General features: G+C 39.9%; 1 protein-coding gene across 6 annotated transcripts in view; it reads left to right on the plus strand.

Annotated features, from left to right (window-relative positions):
- Window positions 1-23,009, plus strand: part of LOC115053019 (nesprin-2) — a 36,747-nt gene extending 13,738 nt beyond the window's left edge. For 3 of the 6 annotated variants that reach the window (XM_029517568.1, XM_029517570.1, XM_029517569.1), the window contains 11 exons: window positions 7,198-7,345; window positions 7,745-7,895; window positions 11,431-11,613; window positions 12,713-12,847; window positions 12,936-13,130; window positions 14,319-14,445; window positions 14,537-14,686; window positions 15,177-15,265; window positions 16,741-16,977; window positions 20,884-20,939; window positions 22,264-23,009. In XM_029517568.1, the coding sequence (XP_029373428.1) occupies window positions 7,284-7,345; window positions 7,745-7,895; window positions 11,431-11,613; window positions 12,713-12,847; window positions 12,936-13,130; window positions 14,319-14,445; window positions 14,537-14,686; window positions 15,177-15,265; window positions 16,741-16,977; window positions 20,884-20,939; window positions 22,264-22,441 (1,563 nt within the window). In that variant the 5' untranslated portion in view covers window positions 7,198-7,283 and the 3' untranslated portion in view covers window positions 22,442-23,009. Of the gene's footprint in view, window positions 1-7,197; window positions 7,346-7,744; window positions 7,896-11,122; window positions 11,171-11,430; window positions 11,614-12,712; window positions 12,848-12,935; window positions 13,131-14,318; window positions 14,446-14,536; window positions 14,687-15,176; window positions 15,266-16,740; window positions 16,978-20,883; window positions 20,940-22,263 lie in introns of those variants that run through there. The other 3 variants (XM_029517571.1, XM_029517573.1, XM_029517572.1) reach the window with 3 other exon arrangements.
- Window positions 23,010-24,906: the final 1,897 nt, after the last annotated feature.

Raw genomic sequence — 24,906 nt, forward strand, 5'->3', positions numbered from 1 at the left:
ATTGTAATTGTGGGTCATAAATAGCTGTTGGCACAGAAGACCCCTGCAAACCTTTGTACAGGAAGATAGTCTAGCGTGATCTGTACGTCGCGTGTATTGTGTTGCATGGACAGGGAGCTCTTTTTGCATTCTTTGGAAGGATGTTGATCCTTTTAAAATCAAATGTAATTCTCTAATATTTTGTCTGGAAAAGCTCTAATTCTGCTTGAATTCAGACGATACAAATCTGGTGTGTGTGTGTGTGTGTGTGTGTGTGTGTGTGTGTGTGTGTGTGTGTGTGTGTGTGTGTGTGTGTGTGTGTGTGTGTGTGTGTGTGTGTGTGTGTGTGTGTGTGTGTGTGTGTGTGTGTGTGTGTGTGTGTGTGTGTGTGTGCGCACGTACATGCCTGCATTGCCGTGTCTCTCTTGTCTCTGTCTTGTTCTTACAGTGAGGTTCCATGTGGAATAATGTTATTCATAAACAGGATTACACAAAGTATCCTGAACTGATTAGCACCAAACTGAGTGGAGAACTGGTTCATGGACCATGACATTTTGGTCATTGGGAGAACAGGGATTTTCTTTCTTTTTTTCTTTCAACTTTTCAAGAAACTTCTCCAGGATGCACTGGGATGCATCATCGGTGTTGTAACCTGGGGTCATAAGGTGTTGGGGGTCTCACAACATATATGCTTACCCAGGCGACGCAGCCAGGGTTGCTCAGGCCCCCACTTCCATCCCAGCAGCTACCCATGGATCAGCCTTCTTCGACCAAAGCCACCTAGTGGCTTTTTCTGTGGCCCCACTGGCAGATTGAATGCCTTTCTTCTTGGCTGCTCCTGTGATGCCAAACCAATTGAGGAACTTGCAGAAAGAATGTCCTGCAAATCCTCTACAGCCAACTTCTATATGCTTGTAGAATCAAAGTTTGAATCATGGGGAAAATTCAAATGTATTTGTAGTTCAGTTGAATTTGTGCAATTTGGTGAAGATGGAAGAAAATATTTGTCCTTGGTGGACCAGCACAATCTACAGGACCATTCAAGCTGGCCTTTCACTCAGGTCTTGAATTGATTTAGCAATTAGTTTAAAGGACCACTTTTACATTTTTGGAAATCTGCTTCTTGCCATTCTAATGCAATGTTCAAATAATAACTGTTCTCATATGCAGCTACAGCCCGCATGCAAAAGTTATATGGTTGTTGCGCTTTAACCCATGGCTGTTCAAATCTTTTATGAATAGTTAAAAGTTAAATAAGAATACATAAAAATCCAAGTTACAAAAAAAAATAAAATTCTGTATACACAAGCCTCTTGATCAGAGTTAGGAACGAAGATTAGTTTTGATCTCAACATTTATACAGCTTCATTCATAAAACAAGAACCCGTTGCATGAACAGTAGGGGGGCTTGACTTCAAACATTGGCTGTTGTAAATAAAATGTGCAATTAAGCTATATGGCACAATATAAACTCAGACACAAAGTGCAGCATCCTGATCAGAGACTAGACAGAAGAAAAATCAAACAAGTCCCTGTAATGTAACTACTTTCATTACTTTTCACTACTAGCTTCTTGACAACATTAAGCAAAATTTACATGTACGTACGCATTGGTAACAAACAAATATTACATTCAATAACAAAAACAAACTGTTAAATGAAAACAAGGATTACTGGTCATTACTGTACACTGTAGACTCTTCCACAGAAGAAAAGGTTGATTGAATATAAGAATAAAAGTATCTAAGTTTTAACAATTTTTATAGCAATATATATATCTCCCCCTCTTTTTGCCCATAATGGTCATCAATTTAGCTGTGTGTGTGAGCGAGAGAGGGAATATATGTGCCCGTCAGGAGTACAGTGTATTGTTCAGCTCTGAGCTGTAGGCAGCTGGTGACTCATCAGCAGATAAAGAGCAACACTGTCTGGAAAATCTGCACAATGAAGCTCCATTCACACTTTCAGTTCAGTGGAGTATAAAGGTGTGTGTGTGTGTGTGTGTGTGTGTGTGTGTGTGTGTGTGTGTGTGTGTGTGTGTGTGTGTGTGTGTGTGTGTGTGTGTGTGTGTGTGTGTGTGTGTGTGTGTGTGTGTGTGTGTGTGTGCGTGCGTGCGTGCGTGCGTGCGTGCGTGCGTGCGTGCAGATGTTCTTGAGACTACGGTGGTGTGTGTCATACTTGTTTGCAGACCGGTACAAATTAAAATAATGGCTTCATGTCTGTCCACCACTCAGACATGTTACAGGCTATCTCTCTCTCTGTCCCTCTCTCTCATGTGTGTGTCAAAAAGGTATCAGTAAAAATATCATCACTGTGAAATGATGCTATTTTGAGTTATGGCTTAACTCTTAACCACCATAATTGAATTATTTCAAACAAATTCCCAGAAAGCCTCACTGAGATCCCACATTGGAGAGTTCACCTCTTTCTTAATTTTGGCTTATAGTTAAGCCTTTCCAAGAGAGCGAAGGAAGAACAACGCACACCAAGCTTTAAAATCGATCTTCAGAAACCACGTAAATGATAAATGGGACTCATATGACTGCAAGAGTCTTGCATACACAGACATGAAATCCACTTGAATGCACGCAGACACACACATTAAGGCAGAGAGTGAGTTGGATGTAGGCTGCCCTCTTAGTAGTTCAGGGCTTAAGCCTTGGACAAACATACAAACACATGCACGCACGCACAAACACACTAACACAAACCAGCTCAATTCCTATCAAGTCCCCAGGGGGTATTTTAGAAAATGAGGCCTTGGCCTGATCAGCCTCCTATGGGATGGGAGGAAGAATCACTTGATTTATGAGTCTGGCAGTCTAGCAGTACTCGCAGACCAACAGATGCAGTTCCCGGACAGAGGAATGAACTGACAAGTGAGATATTTTTATTTATTTGAGAAAGCATCAAGTGTATGATATGACAGAAGGATAGGATAATAAGCAAAAATGCCCATGAATGACTGAGGGAAATAGAAGGATTTATGTAAGGGAATACTGAAATATCGAGGGTGGGTGGGTAATTACATAGCATGTAACTTGGTGCATTCTAGAACAACATCAAAATTGCTGACTAAATAATAATATAAATAAAGCTTCTGCCAAGCAAACATCGCAAACGTTTGTAGAGGTAGTACAAAATTACACAAACAGGTGGATCACACACACTGACACATTCATGCTCAACTGTATGACAAATAATACAGTACAGTCCAAAGGTTTGGACACACTTTCCTATTCATTTGAATGAGAGGGTGTGTCCAAACTTTTGGCCTGCACTGTAAATGTAAATATCTGTTTATATTTTGTTTATATTGTTATCTGGGAGTAAAGATGTGGTTGTTAGTAAGGTGGTTCCAAACCCAACCAAGGGGAGAAAATGGAATCCAAGAATAGCAGTGCAGGAAGCAGAAGCAACTCTTAGGCATACAGAGATTGTGGGTAATGTACAGATATGGCCGTGGAGGCTTGGGGCTTAGCCCAGGCAAACTGGTTTGGATTAGAGCAGGTTCCAAAGAGAAGAGGAAGCTAGTTGTAGAGCAGGTTCATAGACAGGAGGAAATATTAAGGAGTGCGAGGGCAGTGGCTCAGGCTAAACAGGGACAGTGGTTGAACTGGGAAGGTATAGAGAAGAAAAAGCTCAGTTGGAAGGAGCTGTGGAGTATGGAGGAAAGTAGTCTTAGATTTTTGATAGGGGCAACATATGATGTATTGCCAACTCCCCAGAACCTAAAACTCTGGGTAAATGGAGACCCGTTATGTTCGTTGTGTTCAGGTGCTGCAACTCTAAAGCACATCTTGTCCGGTTGTAAAGTTAGTCTGTCACAATGATGAGGCAGTAAGATCCAGCCAGTGGATTTGGGTTAGAAGAAGTAATAGTAGCTGGGGGCCCAGCAGGGGGAGCTCTTAACATAGACAGACTCTAGGGAGAAGCAGAGGAAGAAATCCAGGAAGGGGAAGTGAATTTAAGTGGGGGTGTGGCCTGTTTGAGCCTCTTTGACACCATGTGGTTAGTCCAGGTGAGTTGGCCTGGGTTGGTGTGTTGGGTTTGTTTGAGTATAGGGCTGTTCAGGTGAGTTAAGTTGCTGAATCTGCTAGTGTAGCTTGTCCTCCACCTCCTGCACCATCTATACTTTCATGCCCCCTACCCGAACCAGGGTCTGTATCCCCACCCTGCTTTCACTGGTGCAGTTGGTGAGAGGTTAGAGTAGTTGACAGTCGTGCTGTTTGAGATGGTTGTCTTTGTGTGAGGAGTGGTGATGGCTGGCATTAGGGGGTGAATCTGGGACGCTAGTGTTCACGAGGTAGCCTCCTGGAGGTTGACGAAACACTGACAAAAGGAGGTTCCCACCTGATGACCCCAAAGACATGATAGCTATCACCGCTCACTGGCCTAGTTGGATATTATCTGTAGGGAACATAGAGCAGGGCGAAAGTTTGTTGCTAGGAAGGTAATCACTGAGTCTGGTCCATTTTTTGTCGCACAAGTTTTCTCAAAATAAATATAAAATATTTTAAAAGACACACATACTGGATTACATCCCCCTGTTTATTTCTAGTCCTTGTTTATTTATAGTATTTTATTTTATTTATTTATTTTTTTTTTTATTGTGCATCAGTGGTACAACACAGGCACATTTTTTATCTATTGTACGCCTCATCTATAATTGTAAACATGCTTCATCTGCCTTTACAAAATAATGCAAGGTAGAGTGTTTGACCTTAGGCTATAAATAAATGAACAGCTGTGACTTCCACTTGTTGTGGGCTGTGTGCGTGGAGTCTGGCCAACATTAGCACACATTCCTATCCTCTGGTTGTACGCTGTGGGAGAAATACCTTTTCAGGGTGATGGAGATAATTTGCTGTGTTTCCCGTCTTCATTGGCGCCAGCTGCCAACATATTCTGCAGACCAACTGCACACTCAAGTAAACTGTAAACAAACTGAAGATGAAAGCAAGCAGAAAGAGCACACAGCAATCATAACTAAAAATATTAGTTACTGTAATTTCCGGACTATAGCGCACACCTGAATAATAAGCCACACCCGCTGAATTTTGTTTATAAACTATTAAACAATAAATAATAGGTCACAAATAATAATAAAATTAAATAAATGACTGATCTGAAAAATTTAGTGTGGATGCGTTTTAATTTAATTCAAACAATTTCATTGGTCCACTGTGACCACTGTGACCGGTAAGGTCATTGGTCTGATGTGACGCTATGTATTGGCGGCATGAAGCACGTTACCTGTAAAAATCCATAAATTAGCCACATAGTTGTTTAAGCTGCAGGCTTCAAAGCGTGTGAAAAAAGTAACGGTTTATAATCCGGAAATTATGGTACAATGACTGTACACAGTATCTGTCCTATTCTATCAGACAAAGCCCACACAGGGAAGCAGAAGTCTTATGTTCATTAAACTCGGGGTTCACTGGAATGTGAAATCACTTAAGAATAAATGCAATGCACTTTTGCACTTACGTCTGTCTTTGTTAGTCTTATGGTGAGACATCAGAGCTACTTAACTGTGCTCTGTTGCGTACCACTACACTGAAAATACTTTTTCACTATCCATGTTGCATGGGCAGGTTGTACAGCTTACATATCAACACCATCCCCACAGCATTTCCTGCCCTACTCACAGATTCTGCTAAACAGCCTGATGTGCATTTAATTAAGTCATTCATTATCTTCAATGATGATTGCATGAGTTCAGAATCATCCATGCTAATTCATATTATGTTTCAGTTGCAGATGAGCAGTTTTTTGATACTCTTCATTAATTAGTGCAACATTCCCCACAGTGTCATTTTATATTTAGACAAGGGGTAAAGGGTTAGGGTTAGCTAATATCTTACATAGTTTTATAACCGGTTTTCTAGACTTGGCAAACTGTTTTTTGTTTTCTTTTTTTTGTTTTCTTTTTTTTGTTTGTTTGTTTTTTTTTTCCCCAGAAGGTAGTTGGTAGTTTTTCTTTGATTTTAATAATATTGATAGTGGAATTGTATCATATGAACCGAAATCAAGGAATTCTTTTGTGATATAGTCCCATCCAAAATGTAAAATAACTCTAAATCGGGAGTTGTCTGTTGAATTGCCACACAGCCAAAGATTAGGATGATGTCATTGGCCTCAGGAAAAGAGATTTTCTTTGTCCAGGCTGACTGGACTGTTTTATTTTCTCAATGTGGAAGGAGGATGAACAATATGCCAGTGAACTAATGTCAGTCACTAAACAATAAAGAGATGTTTACACACAGATTGTGGGCACAGGCTAAATGAAAAATGTAGAGTCAATGTGTACATAAAACATCCAAATCATCAGAATTGTTTTGATCTTTCCAACATTCTATAATGTCCCTATTTTGCAAAGTATGTGTGGGGAGAACAACAAAAGACCAAATTGAAGCCAGCATTAATATGAAAGTGATAGGAAAAACTTGCAGTTAAAAAATTGCAATTTGACATCCACTTAAATCAACTAAAGGGTAATTGACAGCATCTTCTATAAAAAAAAAAGTTTCTTTTGACTTTGCATACTTTTTTAAACAGGCAGACAATGACAATCTTCTCAGTTGTGGTTAAGTGCTCAAGGTTGACCATAAAACAGTGGAGATCCAACTAGATCCATGCAGACCTTTCCCCCCTAAAGCAGACAAACATTCAGAAGGCAGCGCTTAAGGTTAATTGTAAAGACAGTCAGATATTCCCATATGACCACTCAGATTTTTAAAGCTGTATTCAGTACACTGGAAAAATGGAGCATTAAAATAATCTGGATTGTTGATGAATAAATGAGCAAATGTGATTTTTAAAACTGATCACCAACATTTCTTTTTTTTTGGGGGGGGGGGGGGGGGTCCAACATAATTTTTTAGGAGGCCTTTCTATGGCTTTAAATGCCCTGGCAGGATTAGGAACCCATAACACTCCTACAAATCCTGTAATGCAGCGCACCGGCTGCTGTGCCAAGTAATTGCTATTGCTGGTATACTGGTAGCATTATACAATTAATAGTTAACACAGTTGCATTTAAAGTGAGTCCCTAAAACTGGTGAAACAAAAAGTGGGCTTTGACAACAGTTGTTTTCAAAACAGGTGGGGGACTGAGTACCGTATATGTTTATTTACTTTATTACTTATTATGCTTTTATTTATTTACTAACCCGTTCCTCTTGTTCATATGACCTAAACTTTGTGTTTCAACAGCCAAATGTGAAGGGAAGTCAGTATGCCATTGTGACATAATTCCCACCTCTGAAGGAAGTGATGTTTGGCTTGAACAACTGAGGGACATGGACAACATGGAGTTCCTTCTTACCTCTCCTCATATGGAGATGGGTGGGGCTGGTGTCTGGTGAGTGGATGTACAGTGAATGTTTTTCAGAGTTGTATTAAAAGAATCGGACACCAGACTTAAATAGTTAAAGAATTAATATTTATGCCTTAAAAATCTGAACGAAAAAATTAAGAATTGACCTTATTCACAATTGAAGACATTCATTCAGAAGTGTTGTAATCAAAATGTTTTTGGAGGAGTGGAGTAAAAAACACAATTGGTCATTGAGAAAAACTGGTTTATGGAGAGATGAGAATGTGACATTATATTTTTGTTGCACTGCTACTCAAAACATTTCCATCATTTAGTGTGACATTCCCATGTCCATTGTATGCACCACCAGTTTTGTCTGAACCGGAAACCTTTCCAATAACTTATTCTATGTTTTATGCTTTGTCACTTTTTTGTTTTTGACAGGTTAGAGAGGAGGTGGGTCCTCTGGCATGAGTTCATGGAGGAACACGCCCATTTGGAAATATGGTTGCAATCAGCTGAACAAGCTGTCAGTTCCCAAAGCTCCATCCATGTTACCTATGCTGCTGCTAAAGAAGAACTGAGGAAGTTTGAGGTGATGAGTAAGGGAAAGAAATATTCAAACAAAAGAAAAACGTAAAGATGTGTTCTCATGGAACCTGGCATTCAAGCTTAATTGATGTCATATTTAACCTTTGCAGTTCGTCGCTAAAGGGATTTAAAGAGTTTGAATTCTTTCGCACAGGCAAAAACTTCAAGGATTACAAGAATTTATTTTCTCCCTGTGATATTTTAATCACAAAAAACAAGCACATGCACACTAAATTGCTTCTGCTGCTGCAGCAATTCCAGACGCTGTTGGTGTCATTTTGTGTCAGAGCCAAGTCTTCTGCATGGAGCAGGACACAGAGCAGAGTGACTGTGTAGTGAATAGTTCCAAATAATTTGCCCAGTGTACATGTTGAATAATGGGGGGTGTTTTTAATCATGTTTCCTATAAGGTCCATTTGTAGCTAGTTGTTTAAATTTTTCCTCTGGTATTTTTCTCATTAATTTGTCTTTGTGATTATTCAATTCAATTAGCCTAAAATGTCAGAGCACAAAGAAGCTGCATTGATTGGAAAACTGTAAGAGGGAGTTAGATTTTAAAACCGTAAGAGTGTGACCGCTTTTCCCAGCATGTGAATGAACCCACTCACTTCTACAATCATATCCTTGATCTTGTTCTAACATATGGCATTGAAATTGACAAGCTAACAATTCTTCCCCAAAACTCTCTCCTGACTGACCATTACCTTATTACATTTGAGTTTAATGGGCTCCACAGCATTGAGGAATACATTCAGCTATAGAAGATGTTTATCTGAAGCTGCTGTGGCTAAATTTAAAGAGAACATTTGGTCATCATTCCCAACAATGCCATATCTAAATTCAAATGATGGTTGATGACCTTGTGACAAGCACTATGGCCACACTGCGACAATGTTGCTCTCCTCTTGAATGCTTTCTCAAAAAGAAAGTATTCAATCTGAGGCTGGCTCCCTGGTATAATTCCCAAATCCATGCCTTAAAGCAGACATCGAGGAAATTAGAAAGAAATTGGCGTTCCAGTAAGTCAGAAGAGTCTCTCAGAGCCTGGAAAAATAGCCTAAAAACATATAAAAAAGCTCTCTGCAGTGCTAGAAGTTCATATTACTCAGCACTCATAGAAGAAAACAAGAACAACCCCAGGTTTCTCTTCAGCTCTGTAGCCAGGCTGACAGAGAGCCATAGCTCAGTTGAACCAGTGATCCCCTTAGCTCTAAGCACTTTTTTACAGATAAAATTCTCATGATCAGAGAAAGAATTTATCAGCTCTTGCCTACATTAGATAAAAAATCTCCTACTGAATACAGCAACTCCTGAATCAGCTGCGACGCCTCTTTTACATCTGGAATGATTCTCACCTCTGAATCTCTCAGAGCTAGCTTCTATAGTCTCATCATCCAGACCATCAACCTGTCTATTAGACCCAGTACCAACTAGCCTCTTTAAAGAGATTTTATTTAATTGAGCCGTTCATTCTAGATTTGGTTAATCTCACTTTATTTCTGGGTTATGTACCTCAGGCACTTAAGACTGCGGTCATCAAACCCCAGCTTAAAAAGCCTAATCTTGATCCAGATGTTTTGGCAAACTATAGACCCATATCAAACCTTCCATTTATTTCAAATCATTGAGAAAGCTGTAGCAAAACAACTACAAGACCACCTGGATGGGAACAGTTTGTTTGAAGAGTTTCAGTCAGGATTTAGAGCCCATCATAGCACAGAAACAGCGCTGGTTAAAGTCTCCAATGACATTCTAATGGCCTCAGACAATGGATCAGCCTCCATACTTCTCCTTCTAGATATTAGTGCTGCATTCGACACCATAGATCATAATATTTTACTACAGAGACTGGAACATGAAATTGGAATTAAAGGAACTGCACTAAGGGGGTTCAAATCCTACTTATCAGATAAACGTCAGTTTACATCTTTACGCTTTATCTGCTTCCTCTAGGCAACATTATCAGGAAATACAGCATCAACTTCCACTGCTATGCAGATGATACCCAGCTGTACCTATCAATGAAGCCAAATGAAGTCACTCAGATAGTCAGACTGCAGGTATGTCTTAAAGACATAAAAGTCTGGATGACTGGAAATTTTTTACTTCTCAACTCTGACAAAACAGAAGTTATTGTACTCGGCCCTAAGCACCTCAGAAAAATACTATCTAATCATCTCATCAGTCTGGACGGCATCACTTTGGCTTCCAGCTCCACTGTAAGAAACCTTGGAGTCATTTTTGACCAGGACATGTCCTTTGTCCCTCACATAAAACAAGTTAGTCGGGCAGCTTTCTTCCACCTGAGAAACATTAGGAAAATCAGAAACATCCTTTCTCAGGATGATGCAGGAAAACTAGTCCATGCATTTGTAACTTCTAGGCTGGACTACTGTAACTCATTACTATCTGGATGTCCAAACAAATCTCTGAAAGGCCTTCAGTTGATTCAGAACGCTGCTGCACGAATATTAACAGGAACTAGGAAAAGAGATCATATCTCTCCTGTGTTAGCTGCTCTTCATTGGCTGCCAGTAAAATATAGAGTAGAATTCAAAATCCTTCTTTTAACATATAAAGTTCTTAATGGCCAAGCTCCATCATATCTCAGAGAGCTCATAGTTCCTTACTGTAATAGCAGGCCACTCCGCTTTCTAGATGGAGGTTTACTTGTGGTTCCTAGAGTCTCCAAGAGTAAATCTGGAGGCAGATTGTTCAGTTATCAGGCTCCTCTTCTATGGAACCAACATCCTGAATGGGTCTGGAGGGCGGACTCTTTCAAGACCAGGTTTAAAACTTTCCTGTATGACAGAGCTTATAGTTAAAAAGTTAAAGTCCATCTACTCTTTAGCTATGCTGCTGTAGGCCTAGGCTGCTGGGGGAAGGACTGAGCTTCTCTCTCTCTCTCTCTCTCTCTCTCTCTGTCTGTCTCTCCCTGTCACCCTCCCTCTCCCTCCCTCTCACTCGCTCTCCCTTCCTCCCCCCTTGCATGAGCTGATAAGAACCATCCTTCTTAAAAAAAACACAGTTTCACCCAGTTCTAAGCATTTATACTGCATTTACTAACCATGTTCTGCCAAAGTCTCTGTCTCTCCCAGTTCCTCTCCCTGTCCTCATCCTGCAGGTGGTGACTCATCTCCATCCCATGTTCCTGCAATACCTGCTGGTCCCATATTTCATTTAATGAATTCTGTACTACAGCTCAACTCCATGAACTTCATGCAGCAACATGTTCCTGCCTATCTCTCTCTCTCTCTCTCTCTCTCTCTCTCCTCCATTGTTAGTACCATAAAATACCCATAAATAATTTTCTCTGGGAGTAAATTGCATCAATGTCCTCAATGAATTTTTTCTTTCAATGAAATAAAGCTGATCATTCCTGCTATCACAGTATTTGTTGGAATACCAGTAAAATGTTTTATTTTACACGCAGTTGCTCTATGTAGAGATAGGTCAAGTGTTTGCATCTTTGTGGTGTTTCATGTCAGAAATGGCTGTCTCTCCTTTTTTCTTTTTTTCTTTTTTTTTTTTTTGTTCAGAGGCTGCAGTGCGAAGCAAGATGTCGACTTGTGCAGCTGGACAGGTTGACCCAAAGGAATCAAACACTGACTTGTCTCTTTCAAGGAACCATGCGGGCTCAGCTGCTGGCAACTGTTAGGGAGTGTGGCCGAAGGTGGGACGATGTGAATGCCAACCTGGAATCCACCACAGCACGACTGAAGGTCAGCATCACCACTGATATTTTCCCCAAAACTACTTTCATTTAAATAGTTGCTGGGTTGGCTGTTAACTTCATTTCATCTATGAATTCTCATTTGGTTTCTGCCCTGTATTGAGTGATGATGTATACTCAAATGTTATCAAGATGTAATTTCTGAAAGTGTAGTTTCTATGATTGTTATAGTGCTTAGCACGAATAAGTATACCCCAACAGATTTTTCAGAAAAACACCCATCTCCCTTTTAGAATGAATAGTTTCCATGGGAAGTAGCATATTGCTGCTTTATTAATAATCTGCTTTATTGGTTTTAAATGATGAAAGTGGCACCACACTGAAGCAGAAACAACACTTGGGGGAAAGAAACATTACAATAAAAGAATAGTTTCTTTACACACACACTACATACATTAGTAAAGCATTGCTAATATGTTGGCAAAAATAAGACTGGCAAAAGTAATCCAAAGACTCTAAAAAGGTTGGACTTACCTTCTGAAGCTATCACTTCAGGATAACCATTTTGTGAAGAGAGGAGTTTAATAAAGTCATCCAAAATTCATCACAGTTAGCATAACCATTAGAGAGTCAAACTATAATGTGCGTTTCCCCTTAGACATTAGTCATTTTTTACATATATTGTAAAACCTTAACTGTAAATCAATGACCCTACCTGAGTAGACCTTAACAAAATGGTTTGTGACAGTCCAACAACAATTGCTCCTGGAAACAGCTCTTTTCATCATGAATCACTCATTTATAGCTGACAGTTTTAAAAAGCCAAAAACTCAAAACCCTGTTTCATATGCGCTTTATGCTGTAATGAATATGGTGAAGATTATATCTTCTTTCATTATCATTTCATTTTCTTAAAAATTTCCCTTCTATTGAACCTCAACTGAATTTAATCAAGGTGTTTGATAAATAAAGAGGACTTTTATTATTAATTTTTTGGTGACAATACAGTTTAAGTGAAGCCAATCTGAAAGGATGTTATCTTTGAGGTTTGACTCAACGTGCGCTGTAAATGTGGTAAAGTAAAAGCAGGGCAGAGCTTTACTTTAATTACAGTGTTTCCTAAGCAATTCACGCTCTCTCTCTCTCAGGTCCTTGTCTCAGAGTGGGAGGGGTTTGAGGCACAGAGGGAGGAGCTCATTCTCTGGTTGGCTGACATGGAAGTCCGTCTGACAGAGGTCGATCATTTGACTGGCAACAGTTGTGAAAAGCTGAGACGCCTGCAGGTTTGTCATACTCACACAAATGAACACGTCTCTTTCCCAACATCAGGCATTGTAACTTTTATTTATGTCATTCTGTTTGTGTACATAGTCCTTTCAGCACTGTGTATGCGTGAACTCGGGCCGTGTGAGTGCCCTTCTGCAACGTGGTGAGGCTTTGATCCAATGCAGCGAGCAGACTGATGCTCAGCACATAGAAAGCCAACTGCTGGAGCTTCTGCGGTGCTGCAGCCACATCTACAACAACATTGCACGAACACACACACGACTACTCAGCATGAGACTGGTACATACATGCAAATGGACAGAAACACACAAACTTAATTGAATGACATTGGCACACTAAGGTAGATTTACATGAGAACATGACTAGAAAAATTGTGTTTTAGCTGCACTGAGGATAAACAAAAGTATTCAAAATACATCGATCAGGCATAACATTATGACAGCTGACAGCAAAAATGGTTCAGGAATGGTTTGAGGAGCACAACAATCAGTTTGAGGCGTTGGCTTGGCCTCCATATCCCCCAGATCTCATTCCAATCAAACATCTGTAGGATGCGCCAGACAAAAAAATACAACCCATGAAGGCCCCACCTTGCAACATACAGGACTTAATGTGCTGCAAACATCTTGGTACGAGATACTACGGTACACATTCAGTAGTCTAGTGGAGTCTAGGCCCTGACGGGTTGAAAAGTTGGGCCAAAACAATATGAGGCAGGTTGTCATAATGCTATGCCTGATCAATGTAATTCAAAGACATAAAATATATCAGATTGATAGATTTCATTTTTGAAACACTTAAATTACAAACTGTATCCACAATGAACCCTTTTTTTTTTTTTTTTTTGTACCGGCAACTCACACATAAGTGGCTCATGTTTTTGATTAGACATGATTAAAATCCATATTGTGGAGACTCTTAAAGAGGACTTATGCTTTTCTGTCGTGTTTTGTGTATGTATGTGCATGCAAGTGGTCCAAAGTACATGCCAAAGGGAGTAATTGTGTCTGAGTATTCAAGTAATTAGTATTATCATAAGAAGTTCATTGCAGATAATTGGGTGACTATTTGTTGCATCTCTTTCTTCATTTCCTCCTCTTCCCTATTCCCTTTTCCCTATTTGTGCCAGTCCAAATTGCAAACGTAACCTGGTTTGGGTCCTGCACAAACAGTTTTCAGAACTGACTGTGTTTACACCTGCAAGACATGGTTGGAACATGTTGTTACTGGCAAGCTGACCAAGGGAGGACACAGAGCTCTAACAAAGCTTTTCACATAGTGTACATCATAAACATTTAAATCCATTTTTACAGACACCAAGAATAAAATAATGAAAATAATATACACTTTAAGCACCTTGGCTTCTTTTTTTTTTCTCTCTATACAAACCAGTTAAGTTGAAATGTTTCATCATAGTTGTTTGCTTCTTCTACTAAAGTGTTTTTTTTCCTCCTGTTTCACCTGCAGGTGTTTGAGGATGACTGGATTCTGTCTCAGGCTACTGACTCTGGTTGCCCCTCTGAGACTCTATTAGAGGAGGAGGGAGGGCTTGATAAACCTCTGGAACTCCCTGCCTCTTCAAACCATCTTAAAGGTAAACCATAATATGAAACGTGCAACCCAAGTTTCCACTAGTTTCTCCAGATTTCAACCGATGACTAACTCCACCTTGGCCTTCCCCTCAGTCCTCCCCTCACCTGCTCATCATACTCCTCCTCCTCCTCCGACCTCTCCTACCCATGAACACCTGCTGTTGGAGTGGGACCCCTCAGTCGATATTGGAAATTTTGTCTCCTGCGATGTTGGTGACTCATCATATTTCAGTGCCAGCACAGGTATGACAACATGAGAGCATTCGAAAAAGAAGTTTTAGCATCTTGCTAACCAATTTATTTTTCATTTTACTGTGATCTCTCTCTCTCTCTCTCTCTGTAACTGCTACCACGTCATGACACATTCATTTTCTCTTCTGGCCCTTTACAGAAGGTATTGATCCTGACAGTCTGCTCCAGAAAGAGTCCAACTTGCCATTTTCTATTTGGTTGACTGTGTCCACAGTGTCAGTTTGGTTTTTTTAAGGATCCTGCTGAGTCATCCAACTATGGAATTCCTTCAAATTAGAAATAAACGAAAGACACACAGAACACCTCCGTGTTATTACAGAAATGCCATTTTACCTCATCCAATATGTCACTCTTAAGTTTTCCTTTTCAAGCACAATTAAAGCCCTGAAAGCAAGTTCGACTACAAAATTTCTGCTAGGTATTAAACCTTTGCACTGAGGACTGTCATGGATTTTTAGTGTTGCCTGTGCTTGAATTATAGGACTGCATCACAAAGATGGCCAGAAGAGGTGGAGTTACCTTACTTCGCTCAGTTCTCTCTCTGATATCACAAACCAGGAGGCAGACCTGGTGAGTTCCAACAGCCTTAGTTGTTTGGCTGAGAGTAAAAGTATTTATATGTCAGGATAAAACATCCTGACATTTTTTGCCACTACTTCTCCAGGAATACCCGTAAGAAGACATCTAAAAGTACGCAAAGAAGCAACACCATATAAAGAAAACCATGAGCTGTTTTTCTTCTAATTTCATTTGGTCTCTCTGTTGTTCTACTCTGACCCAGATGCCGCATTTGTCCATCTCTCTCTCTCACACACACACACACACACACACACACACACACACACACACACACACAGCAAATCACTTCCTCGTCTTTTGATTTATTAATAATACCGGGGGGTTACGGCACGTTTATATGTTGCTTGGTACATTTTTTTTCTTCTTCTTTTTTTTTTTCTTTTTGGCAATGCACAGGAGTATTAATATCAGTATTAAAGGAAGAAGGAGGTGTAGATAAAGAAAAATGTAGGAAATACAAACAAACAAGATCTGATTTCAAAGGGAAACAAATAAGGACTTGTATTGTGTGTATTAGCTGCAGCATCCCAACAAAGACATCAAAGTGTTACCACTTGTGCCACCCTACAGCATCTTCTCTTTTATTCAATCTGCTTTATTTATTGGACATCAGATGCCATCACCTCCTTGCACTCTGCAGAGAGGACCTGACTGGGTTCAACTTCATTAAATCTGTGACCGGGTGATCTTGTCCTGGGGTGCTTGTACACCACATGAATGATGACTGCAGTTTTAAAATTGTGTCAGCAAAGGTTTTTCTATTTATCCCTCACCACCATTTTTGAAAGCTGTTCTGGCGCTTTTGATAATGACATTTTTCTGAGCAGATGGAATTTGTCATGTTTCCAAGAATACTCATAAACCAACATGCATGGAAAAGCTCACAGCAATATTTTTGTAAGCTCCAGAATGGCTACTCCATGAAGCTTTTGGGGCAAAGCAATCTGTAGTCTCAAATGGAAAATTTAAGGATATTTCTCATACATCTGAGGGCTGACATTTGGCTGCTAGGACCATTTAGGACCATGAATTTTCATTCAACAGTGTCCCTGTCATTAAGTAGTTTCCAATTTAATGAGTTTTGCAAATGCTGCCATTTATGCAACTAAAAACAATTCACATAAAAACTTTTTAAAGGTTGTAGAACTTCCAATAAAATTGGGAAGACATTGCTTATCTCATTCTTCATTTCTTATTTTTAACTCTAAATCTATGTCTTTGAATCCCTGAACAAGTGTTTTTCGAATAGAAAAACACATATTGCAAGTAAAAACCCATATAAACTACATAAACTACCCATAGACCAAGACCATAGACCTAGAATTGAACTCTGATGTCCTGCACCTTTAAGGACAAAACCTAAGTTGGTAAATCGCTATTATCTCTGTCAGGATGCTAATATCGAAAAACCATTCACAGCCTGGATTCCGCTGGAGAGTTACTCTTCTGTTGTGTTCTCTCTGCAGGGACTCAGATGGCCTGACCTCAACCACTCTGATGTCTTTTCACCAGTAGCAACCCAGGGAGAGGATCCACAGCTGAACAGGGACCAGTGGATAACATCCACTCCTGACCGTCAGGAAAGCGAGCCAATCAGCTTTGATGGTGAGCGAGTGAGGGCGTGGCTTGGAGCACAGCACTCAGCCCTTCAAGAGGGAAGGACTTCCTGTTCCAAAGCCGTGCAGACTGACCGAGAGGTGAGGGTGGGTGAAGTCACCTGTATTCAAACTGTCAAACCTTTCTGCACTTTTTTTTTTCCAGTTTTTCAGCATCTCTCAAAATATACAGATCATAGTGCTGCCCCACAATGATGCCACCCATTGGCTTCTGAATTGCTTTTTTGATCCCATAAGTGTGTAATTTTTGCTATTGCCATGTTTGTTTTTTGAAACGGAAGAACACATTTTTTAGAAGGTGTAGCTGAGGAGGTTGAAGGGGTTGATCAGACCTGCAATGAGTTCTAGGCTGAATATCAGGCAGGTTGCTGTTTTATGCTACTGTTAGTCTGTCAGTCAGTACCACAAGCAGCAACAGTAGTCACATGCCCAAATGCTTACTTTGCGTAATAGTCATTTAATACTAATTTGGCAGCACTTTAACTGTATTCCAAAGAATAAATCTGCTTAGACTCAACAGGACTCAAACCAGCACAAAACAAATGTGAGAGCTTGGAGGCCCAGATTTATGAGGAGAGAATCTGTTTTATATGCAGTGAAGAGGACGTTCAGTTGGAAGGAGTAGACTCGACAACTGGACTTCAGTAATTTGACTCTGAACAAACTCATGCTGTCTTAAAACCTTAATGTGCCAGCATTAGTAATTTAACAAAACACTGAGATTTTTATTAGCCACAGTAGAGGCGTGGTGCTGCGGATGGCAGTGATGCTTGGTCCTCCATTCGACTCATGGAGTGAATTTAGTGTCAGGCTTTCATAATCTCCTATCATTTATTTAATTTAGAAATGAATTAATTCATTCATTCATTCATCTTCTACCGCTTATCCGTTTCTGCTTTGGGGGCTGCTGGAGCCAATCCCAACTCACATTGGGTGAGGGTGGGGTACACCCTGGACAGGTCAGCAGTCCATCACAGGGGCAACACACAGAGACAGACAGACCAAAAACCACTCACACCTACGGACAATTTAGAGCCAATTAACACCAATTAACCCAAACATGATTTCTTTGGACAGCAGGAGGAAACCGAAGTACCTGAAGCCCATGCAAGCATGGGGAGAACACACTGCACAGAAAGCCCCAGGCCAGGAACCAAACTTGCGACCTTCTTACTGCAGGGCTAACAGCACTAACCACTATGCTGCAGTGCTGCCTGATTGAGAAGTTTTGAGGGGAAAATCTCAACTTTTGAATGTGTTCAACATTCCTGTTTTTTGGTGATCATGATAGTTCAGTTGTCATCAGTATTGTGTGCATTGTGTTTTGATGAGGATGTTAAGACCAGAATTATTTTAGGAAGCTACAGAAACTACACAATAAGATGGTGAAAGGTGGGAGACCCCCGTTCATAAGAAGGACAGCCTCAACAATTCTATACTGACTTATTGGCTAATATTCTGGCTAACAAATTGTATATTAATGGCAAATGCAAGAAAGTGTTGTTCATTAGGAAACGTTAGCATGCTCCACTAAAATAATTCATGTGGTTACACTGGCATTTCATTGGTAATGGAGCATTCATCAAGCTAACATTTAGCACAGCTGTCCCTACAAAGCCTCACGGTGCTGCTGGCATGGCTGCAGGGGCTTAGTGTGGTTTAAGATGCAGGGTCTAACAGGAGAACATTTCACCTCCCCCTGCTCTCATGCTGCCGATTTGAGAGCAAGCAGCTTTGATGATTGTAAGCTAGAATGCTCTGTAGGAGGTGCGGAGCAGCGACTTCAAAGGTCTGGGGGGATTCACTGGTGGGGAATGAACCCTCTTGAATCAATAAAGTTTTTCTGATTCTGATGAAGGTTAGTTTGTATCTGGTTTGTTAGTTCAGTTCAGTAACTGTTAGCTGAGACATCACAAAACCAGACAACATTTTACTGTTTTCTCAGCTTGTGGTTTGCTCAATGGCTGTGATTGGCTGCACTAAACTTTTCTGGAGAGAATAACACTGAGGCTTTGTTGTGTTGGTCTTTGCTTAATACATATCCTGCAGCCAGGGCCACTCAGTCACACCGGAACTCTGTAGCAAGGAGTGAGGAGTCTCTGCAGATACTGTGTTCAAGGTCATGATGAAGTCCAGAGTACACTCCCACATGAGCACACATTCCCTGCAAGGGTTACAATAATAATGAGCACATTCAGAGAGACAATAACAATTATTACATTTGAAGAGTAGATAATCGTCCACAACCTATACAGAGTATAGTCTAGTTTAGTCACTACCTCACTACTGATGGATGGCTGGCTATGCCAGACTACTCCCTCAGTGAAGAGTTCAGTTGGGCCGAACTGATTTGGTTTACTCAAGATTTTGACATAATTCTCATACACACATCCAATTCTATGCCGGTATACTCTTAATTGTTTTTCAGGTTGAAAAGCACAGAAACTTGTTTTGTGTTTACTCTTTCTTTATGACTTACATATTGGTATTTCTACCTTCTAACTAACTTCTTTTTGTCCGTAGAGGTGAGTCAGCGACAGGGACTACCCTGTAAGGTCTTCAATTCATGTCAAGTATAGTTTTTCACTTAAATTTGCCATTGTAAAGGAGCTCTAACAGAAACGCACGCACGCACGCACACACACACACACACACACACACACAGCAATGTCTCCTGTCATCATAGTCTGTCAGATTGCATAGTTATAACTCTTTATTTCACTCTACCCAGAATTCTCTGATTCATTGGTCTCTGTTCCCACTCTGTTTTCTCTCTCCATCTTCCTCTTTCTATTCAACTTCATTGGCCCCAGCCTTCATTCTCTCTCGCTCGCTCTCTCATGACTGGTGAAAGCGTCTATTTATTCGCCTCTTCCTCCGTCTTGTCTGCTGTTCCTCGAGCCACTGAATGAATCCATAAAGTCTTGATTTATGCGTCAAGCCCTGGCTGCACTTTTAACTGTCGCCATAAAAACACAGAGGGAAACAACCTGATTTCCTCCTTTCCTGCCTTCATCCTATCTTCCTCTTTCCCCTATTTGTGTTTTTCCTCCATTTAAAGTGCAATAAATCAGTCAGGAATTTGCAAAAACGGGCAAAGAAAAAAAATAAAAGTTGGTTGAGTTTTTCAGGGTCACAGCTGGTGACAAAGTGTGTCTGTTACTGTAATCAGAGTCATTTGCACATATCCATTTGCAAGATGAGGGTTTGATTGGGCGTATATTTGCCTGCATTGGCACCTTCTAATGGTAGCTCATTACTGACAAAACTATTGACCAAGCACAAAACAAATTGGAGCAGAAATCAGCCATTACATCTAGATCTGAGAGCAGCAAGGGGGAGATAATCAAGTTTAATCATTGGTTTAAAGGAGCTTGGAAACAACACAGACCAAAATTTAGTTTTAAGCATAATTCTCACAGACTGTTATTCTCTGTATGCTCCATCATGTGTTAGATGGGCCTGTGCCACTTTCAAGCAAGCACAACTGGGCAACGATGGACAAGCTCAGTCACTGATGGAAAACATTCAGAGAGAGAATCAGTTTACTTATGTCATAGCATCAAACAGCAAATGTGACTCAGCAGCTCTTGTAAGGCTGCAACAGGCCATCGCTTTCAGTGTGAGGGACAAAGACAGAAAGCTCACAATCTCTAGTACCTGAAAACAACTTTCTTATATCTGGACTCCACTATAGTAATTATGGTAGCTTTAACTAACACCATTAACATCAGCAAACCAACACAAAACTAGGTTACATGTGTCTGTGAGCAGGGAACGAAGCCCAATCGGTCACATTATGACCACCGGTTTGAAGCTATGCAGTGCCCATATGCAACAAGCTATGATATTTTGTGTGTCCTGACAACTTTTTATCAGAATGTGCAGGTGGATATTTTTAAGATGACATATTCTTAAAAAGTTTTAAATGTGATAGTGTTGAGAAAGGTGCCTGAAACCAGTGAGGATTAACAGAAACTCTCTGTTCTTCAGGCTAAGGAAAAGACATCCTGTGGAAAAGAGGCCAAGTGTGCTCTCTCCGAAAAAAGGTGAGAAAACAGAAACTTTCAGGGCTGCACACAGATGAAGCTGTGATTTGTATCACATTAACAAAACCACAGAGATAAGCAAAATAGCTCCTTATTATTCAGACTGAGAAATAGTGTGGCAACACACAGAAGCCCAGCAGCTAACAAAATGTGAGTTGTGTGATTCAAGAATACTTGGCAGTGTTTGTGTTATTGCGCTAACAACACAACAAAGGGAAATGAACACATTCTTGGGCCAGAATTCAAATTAGTGAAGAGACTTAATGTTAAAATACTCTGCAGTCAGTTTCATCAGTTAGTACAAAATTATACAAACTCTTTATTTTGACAAAACTTAAGTTTCACTTTCAATATAGGGACCGGGACCAGGTCAGAATTTAAGAGACATTCACTCAAAACCCTCTCAGCCAGCCAAAAGAAAACTTGACATCAAATTATTTAAATAATTTTTAGTAGTTATTTTAAAGATGAGTAAGCTCTTCAACTAAATTTTCTGAATAGTTTAGTCAATAGGAGGATCTTTTGATTCTTTTTAATCTCATGAAAATAAAACAAACACTTAAAATCAATTGTCTCAGGATCTTATGTCTGTTTCCCCTGAAATGAAGTTTGATATTTCTAAAGAATATGAACAGTGGTCGAGTGTTTTTATCTGCCTGTGTGTGTGTCACAGCCAAGCTTGTTGTTTGGGGAAAAGGGAAGCAACATAAATCAATTGTGGGAACAAATTTTTATTGACAGACCATACTGTGAAGAGGTAAACTAAAGGATCAATATAAGAAAAAATAACTGAAGGGGGGTAAACTAAAAACAGCGTATAAATTCTGCCTAAACAAAATTATAGCAAAATGCACATGGTCATACTAGAAATTTATTGAAGCAAAAGAACTTGCTTGCACCACCATGACAAAACAAAATTCGATCTTATCTGATGGGTACAGATCAGTGGCCCTTTTCACCCAATCCCCAATATTCACTTTTTTTCCACTGCTGTGCATCTTTGTTTTCTGACTCTATCAAACATGCAGAGAAATGTTTGGTGGTCCATATTTTGGTTTCTCTTACGGCTTTACATGTTAACACTGTGTGTTGGGATCAGCACTGTCATCATCAACATCTATTAGCATCTTGAACTTGATATTAACATTAAACAAGTTTTTCAAAGCTGTTAGGCATGTGGAGAATTTTACACACATTATCAAAAGCCCTTACTCTTCTCCACGGAGTTTTGTTGACAGAGATATTCTGCCTCCAGTAATAGAGAGAATAAGATGTTCGCTCTCTAGAGTGGATGCTAACACCTCTCCCACTTTGTGACCTCCAGAGGGGAGGCCTCTTCTTCCTTCTCCTCCCTGCTTCTCTACCTCCTCCTGGCAGCAGCTCTGACCCTGATGGGCTGTCTTCTCTGCGCTGCTCTGGAGACACCATGCCATCGCAGCAACAGGATGTCACAGAACTTTCATCTGACACTGAGATACATTAATGGGCCCCCACCTACTTGAAGGTTGCCTAAAACGCTCATGGACAGAGATTGGACCAAGCACTTTCCTCAGGCTCTATTGATGAGAGATTTGAAAATCATGTGATGTCAAAAATTTGCTTATTTTTATCAACAGCCAACCGCTCTGCTTTGAACTGTACAGAACCTGACAGAAACTCCTTCCTGGTTGACTGGAAACAAAACAACACCTTTGCGAGATACAAATAAATAAGACAGTGCATTATGTTGATCCACAATTGGTGCACCTTTCATTGCCAGCTTTATTTCCTTCCTAAAATTCATTGTGCCAGTTTAAACAGGAGAGTTGAGATTTTAAATAGATCATCATTCTGGAACCCTATCTGAGACATTCACTGTGATCTCAGGGCAGAAATTTTTCTGAGTCACTGCTGCCTTATTCACCAGACTACAGTATGTAGTCGTAGCCTTGGCAGATTAATTGTTTAAACTCTAAATCTGGTTTTGATGGCTGTTGACTCAACATCTTAAGTTAGCACAGAGAAGACCAGTTGGAGCTGATCACGTTTGATGAAGTGAGGGTTCAATTAATGAAGAAAGAAATCAGATCATGCCCCCCCCCCCCCCCCCCCCCCGAATGTAAGAACTGTAGAAATGTAGCAGCAGAAGTGTTGGTGAAGCAAACAGTCACACCCAGAAGATATTTATATGATGCATGTTATTGTGCAAATATTGATTAGCACACTAAAGGTTATGTCATAATTGCTAATATTGCTAAAGTTAATCCAAAGCATGCAGCTTCTAGTCAACCTAATGCTGTACTTTGAAGGATTGTATGTAGGTTAACACTTTGGCAGTGTGATGAGGCTTATCTTTATTTACATCTACCCATCCTGTCTTCTCAGGACAGCACTTGAATTTGTGATTAACATGTTGCTTTGGGGGTTTGTTTGTTTGTTTTTGTTTTTACAGGTTCTGGTTTCACTATGTAATATTACATGGCTGTTTTTTGTTTTATCTTCTTTCTTTCTAACTACAAATCATCCACTCTGAAGATTACTGCTGAGCTTTTTCTGAAGCACATCCGTGTTTTTAGATTTATGACGGTGGTTTATCCCTCATTCACTCTGAGACATTCCACTTCTGTGAAAATCCTCATGCAGCAACATGAATCTTTTTGAAGAGATAATCCATCAGTTGCGTTTCTGTTGCAATCATAGCAGTGGCTGGTGATGCACTTGTAAAAGGCTGCACTGTTTTTCCAAAAAACTATAAATTCCACTTGACCTGAAGCATAGACACTATAAATGATCAATGTATGGGGAAGTTTTAAATCCTAGAAAACATCTATCTGTGCGTGTGCTGACAAATTACTCTTCCTTTTTACGAGTTTTTTACTTTAATTATTTAACTTTGTCAATGTTGTTTTGTTAAAACCTTAAATGCAGTGCAGTCTGGTTTATTGTTGTATTTTAGACATTGACATAGACTGAGTTAAGACTGAACTACATTCTGTTATACTGTAGCTGCTTCATTCATCAACTCAGTAAGTTTCGCTTAGTGTATATTCACCGGTGATGGTTTCTCCTCTGATCATTGAAGCGTTTTTTCTCCCCCATTGATTCATCTTTCTCACATCTGCATGTATGAATTGATGACACCAGAACCTCTCAATATGTATGTTAGGCCTAAAAATTTCTTTAAAATGGAAACGAAGTAAGCTTCCATCTGAAATGATCATTCAAAAAGTATTTGTTGTTTGTTTCTTAGTTTTTTGATTTTTTTTTTTTTTTTTGGGGGGGGGGTTATAAAGAAAAGAAAAGTTTTTTGCTATAGCTGCATCCTACAGAGTTGAGATTCATACTTTCATAAAATCTCACTTAACTTTTTATTTCTTTCATGTAAAATGTTTCAGTTTTATGCAAATCAATATGTCTGGAAGCTGAATCCATGGAACACAGCCTTTGAGAAAAATTTGTCCAAAGTGGGCTTGAATGCAAAATCTAGTTTTCTCTTGCACACAACTTGGTGGATAAGTGAAGAACAGCAGCAGGTTTTACAGCATCCTCTTGGTGGATTTCAATGCTGTATCCTTTGCTAAACTCACGTGTCCATAGAATACAGAGTAACTGTGATCAGTGACACAGCTAATGAACTAAGAAGGGTTTAACAGTGCAGGACATGGAGCCAGCGTATATGTGACCAGGCACATTTTCGGCATTGAATTGTCAAGGTTATTGTCAGTGGGAGGTGTTAAGATGTTTTATTTGTGTGCAAGTAAATACCTATCTTACACACTGTCAACTGTACTATAGAGTTGAAAGAAATACCTTTTGATTATATGCTCTTGTGATCTTTGTGAGAACTGACTCTAGCTTATTGAGGACATTTTTGCAAATTCAGGACATTTCCTTCCGTGATTATGATAGTTTCTGATAATTAAATCATAAACGAAAAGTTCATTTAGTCATGTTAAATTTAAGCGTGAACAGTTGAAAGCATCTCCAA

The sequence above is a fragment of the Echeneis naucrates genome, chromosome 13, assembly GCF_900963305.1.
Source record: "Echeneis naucrates chromosome 13, fEcheNa1.1, whole genome shotgun sequence".
NCBI classification, from domain to species: domain Eukaryota; kingdom Metazoa; phylum Chordata; class Actinopteri; order Carangiformes; family Echeneidae; genus Echeneis; species Echeneis naucrates.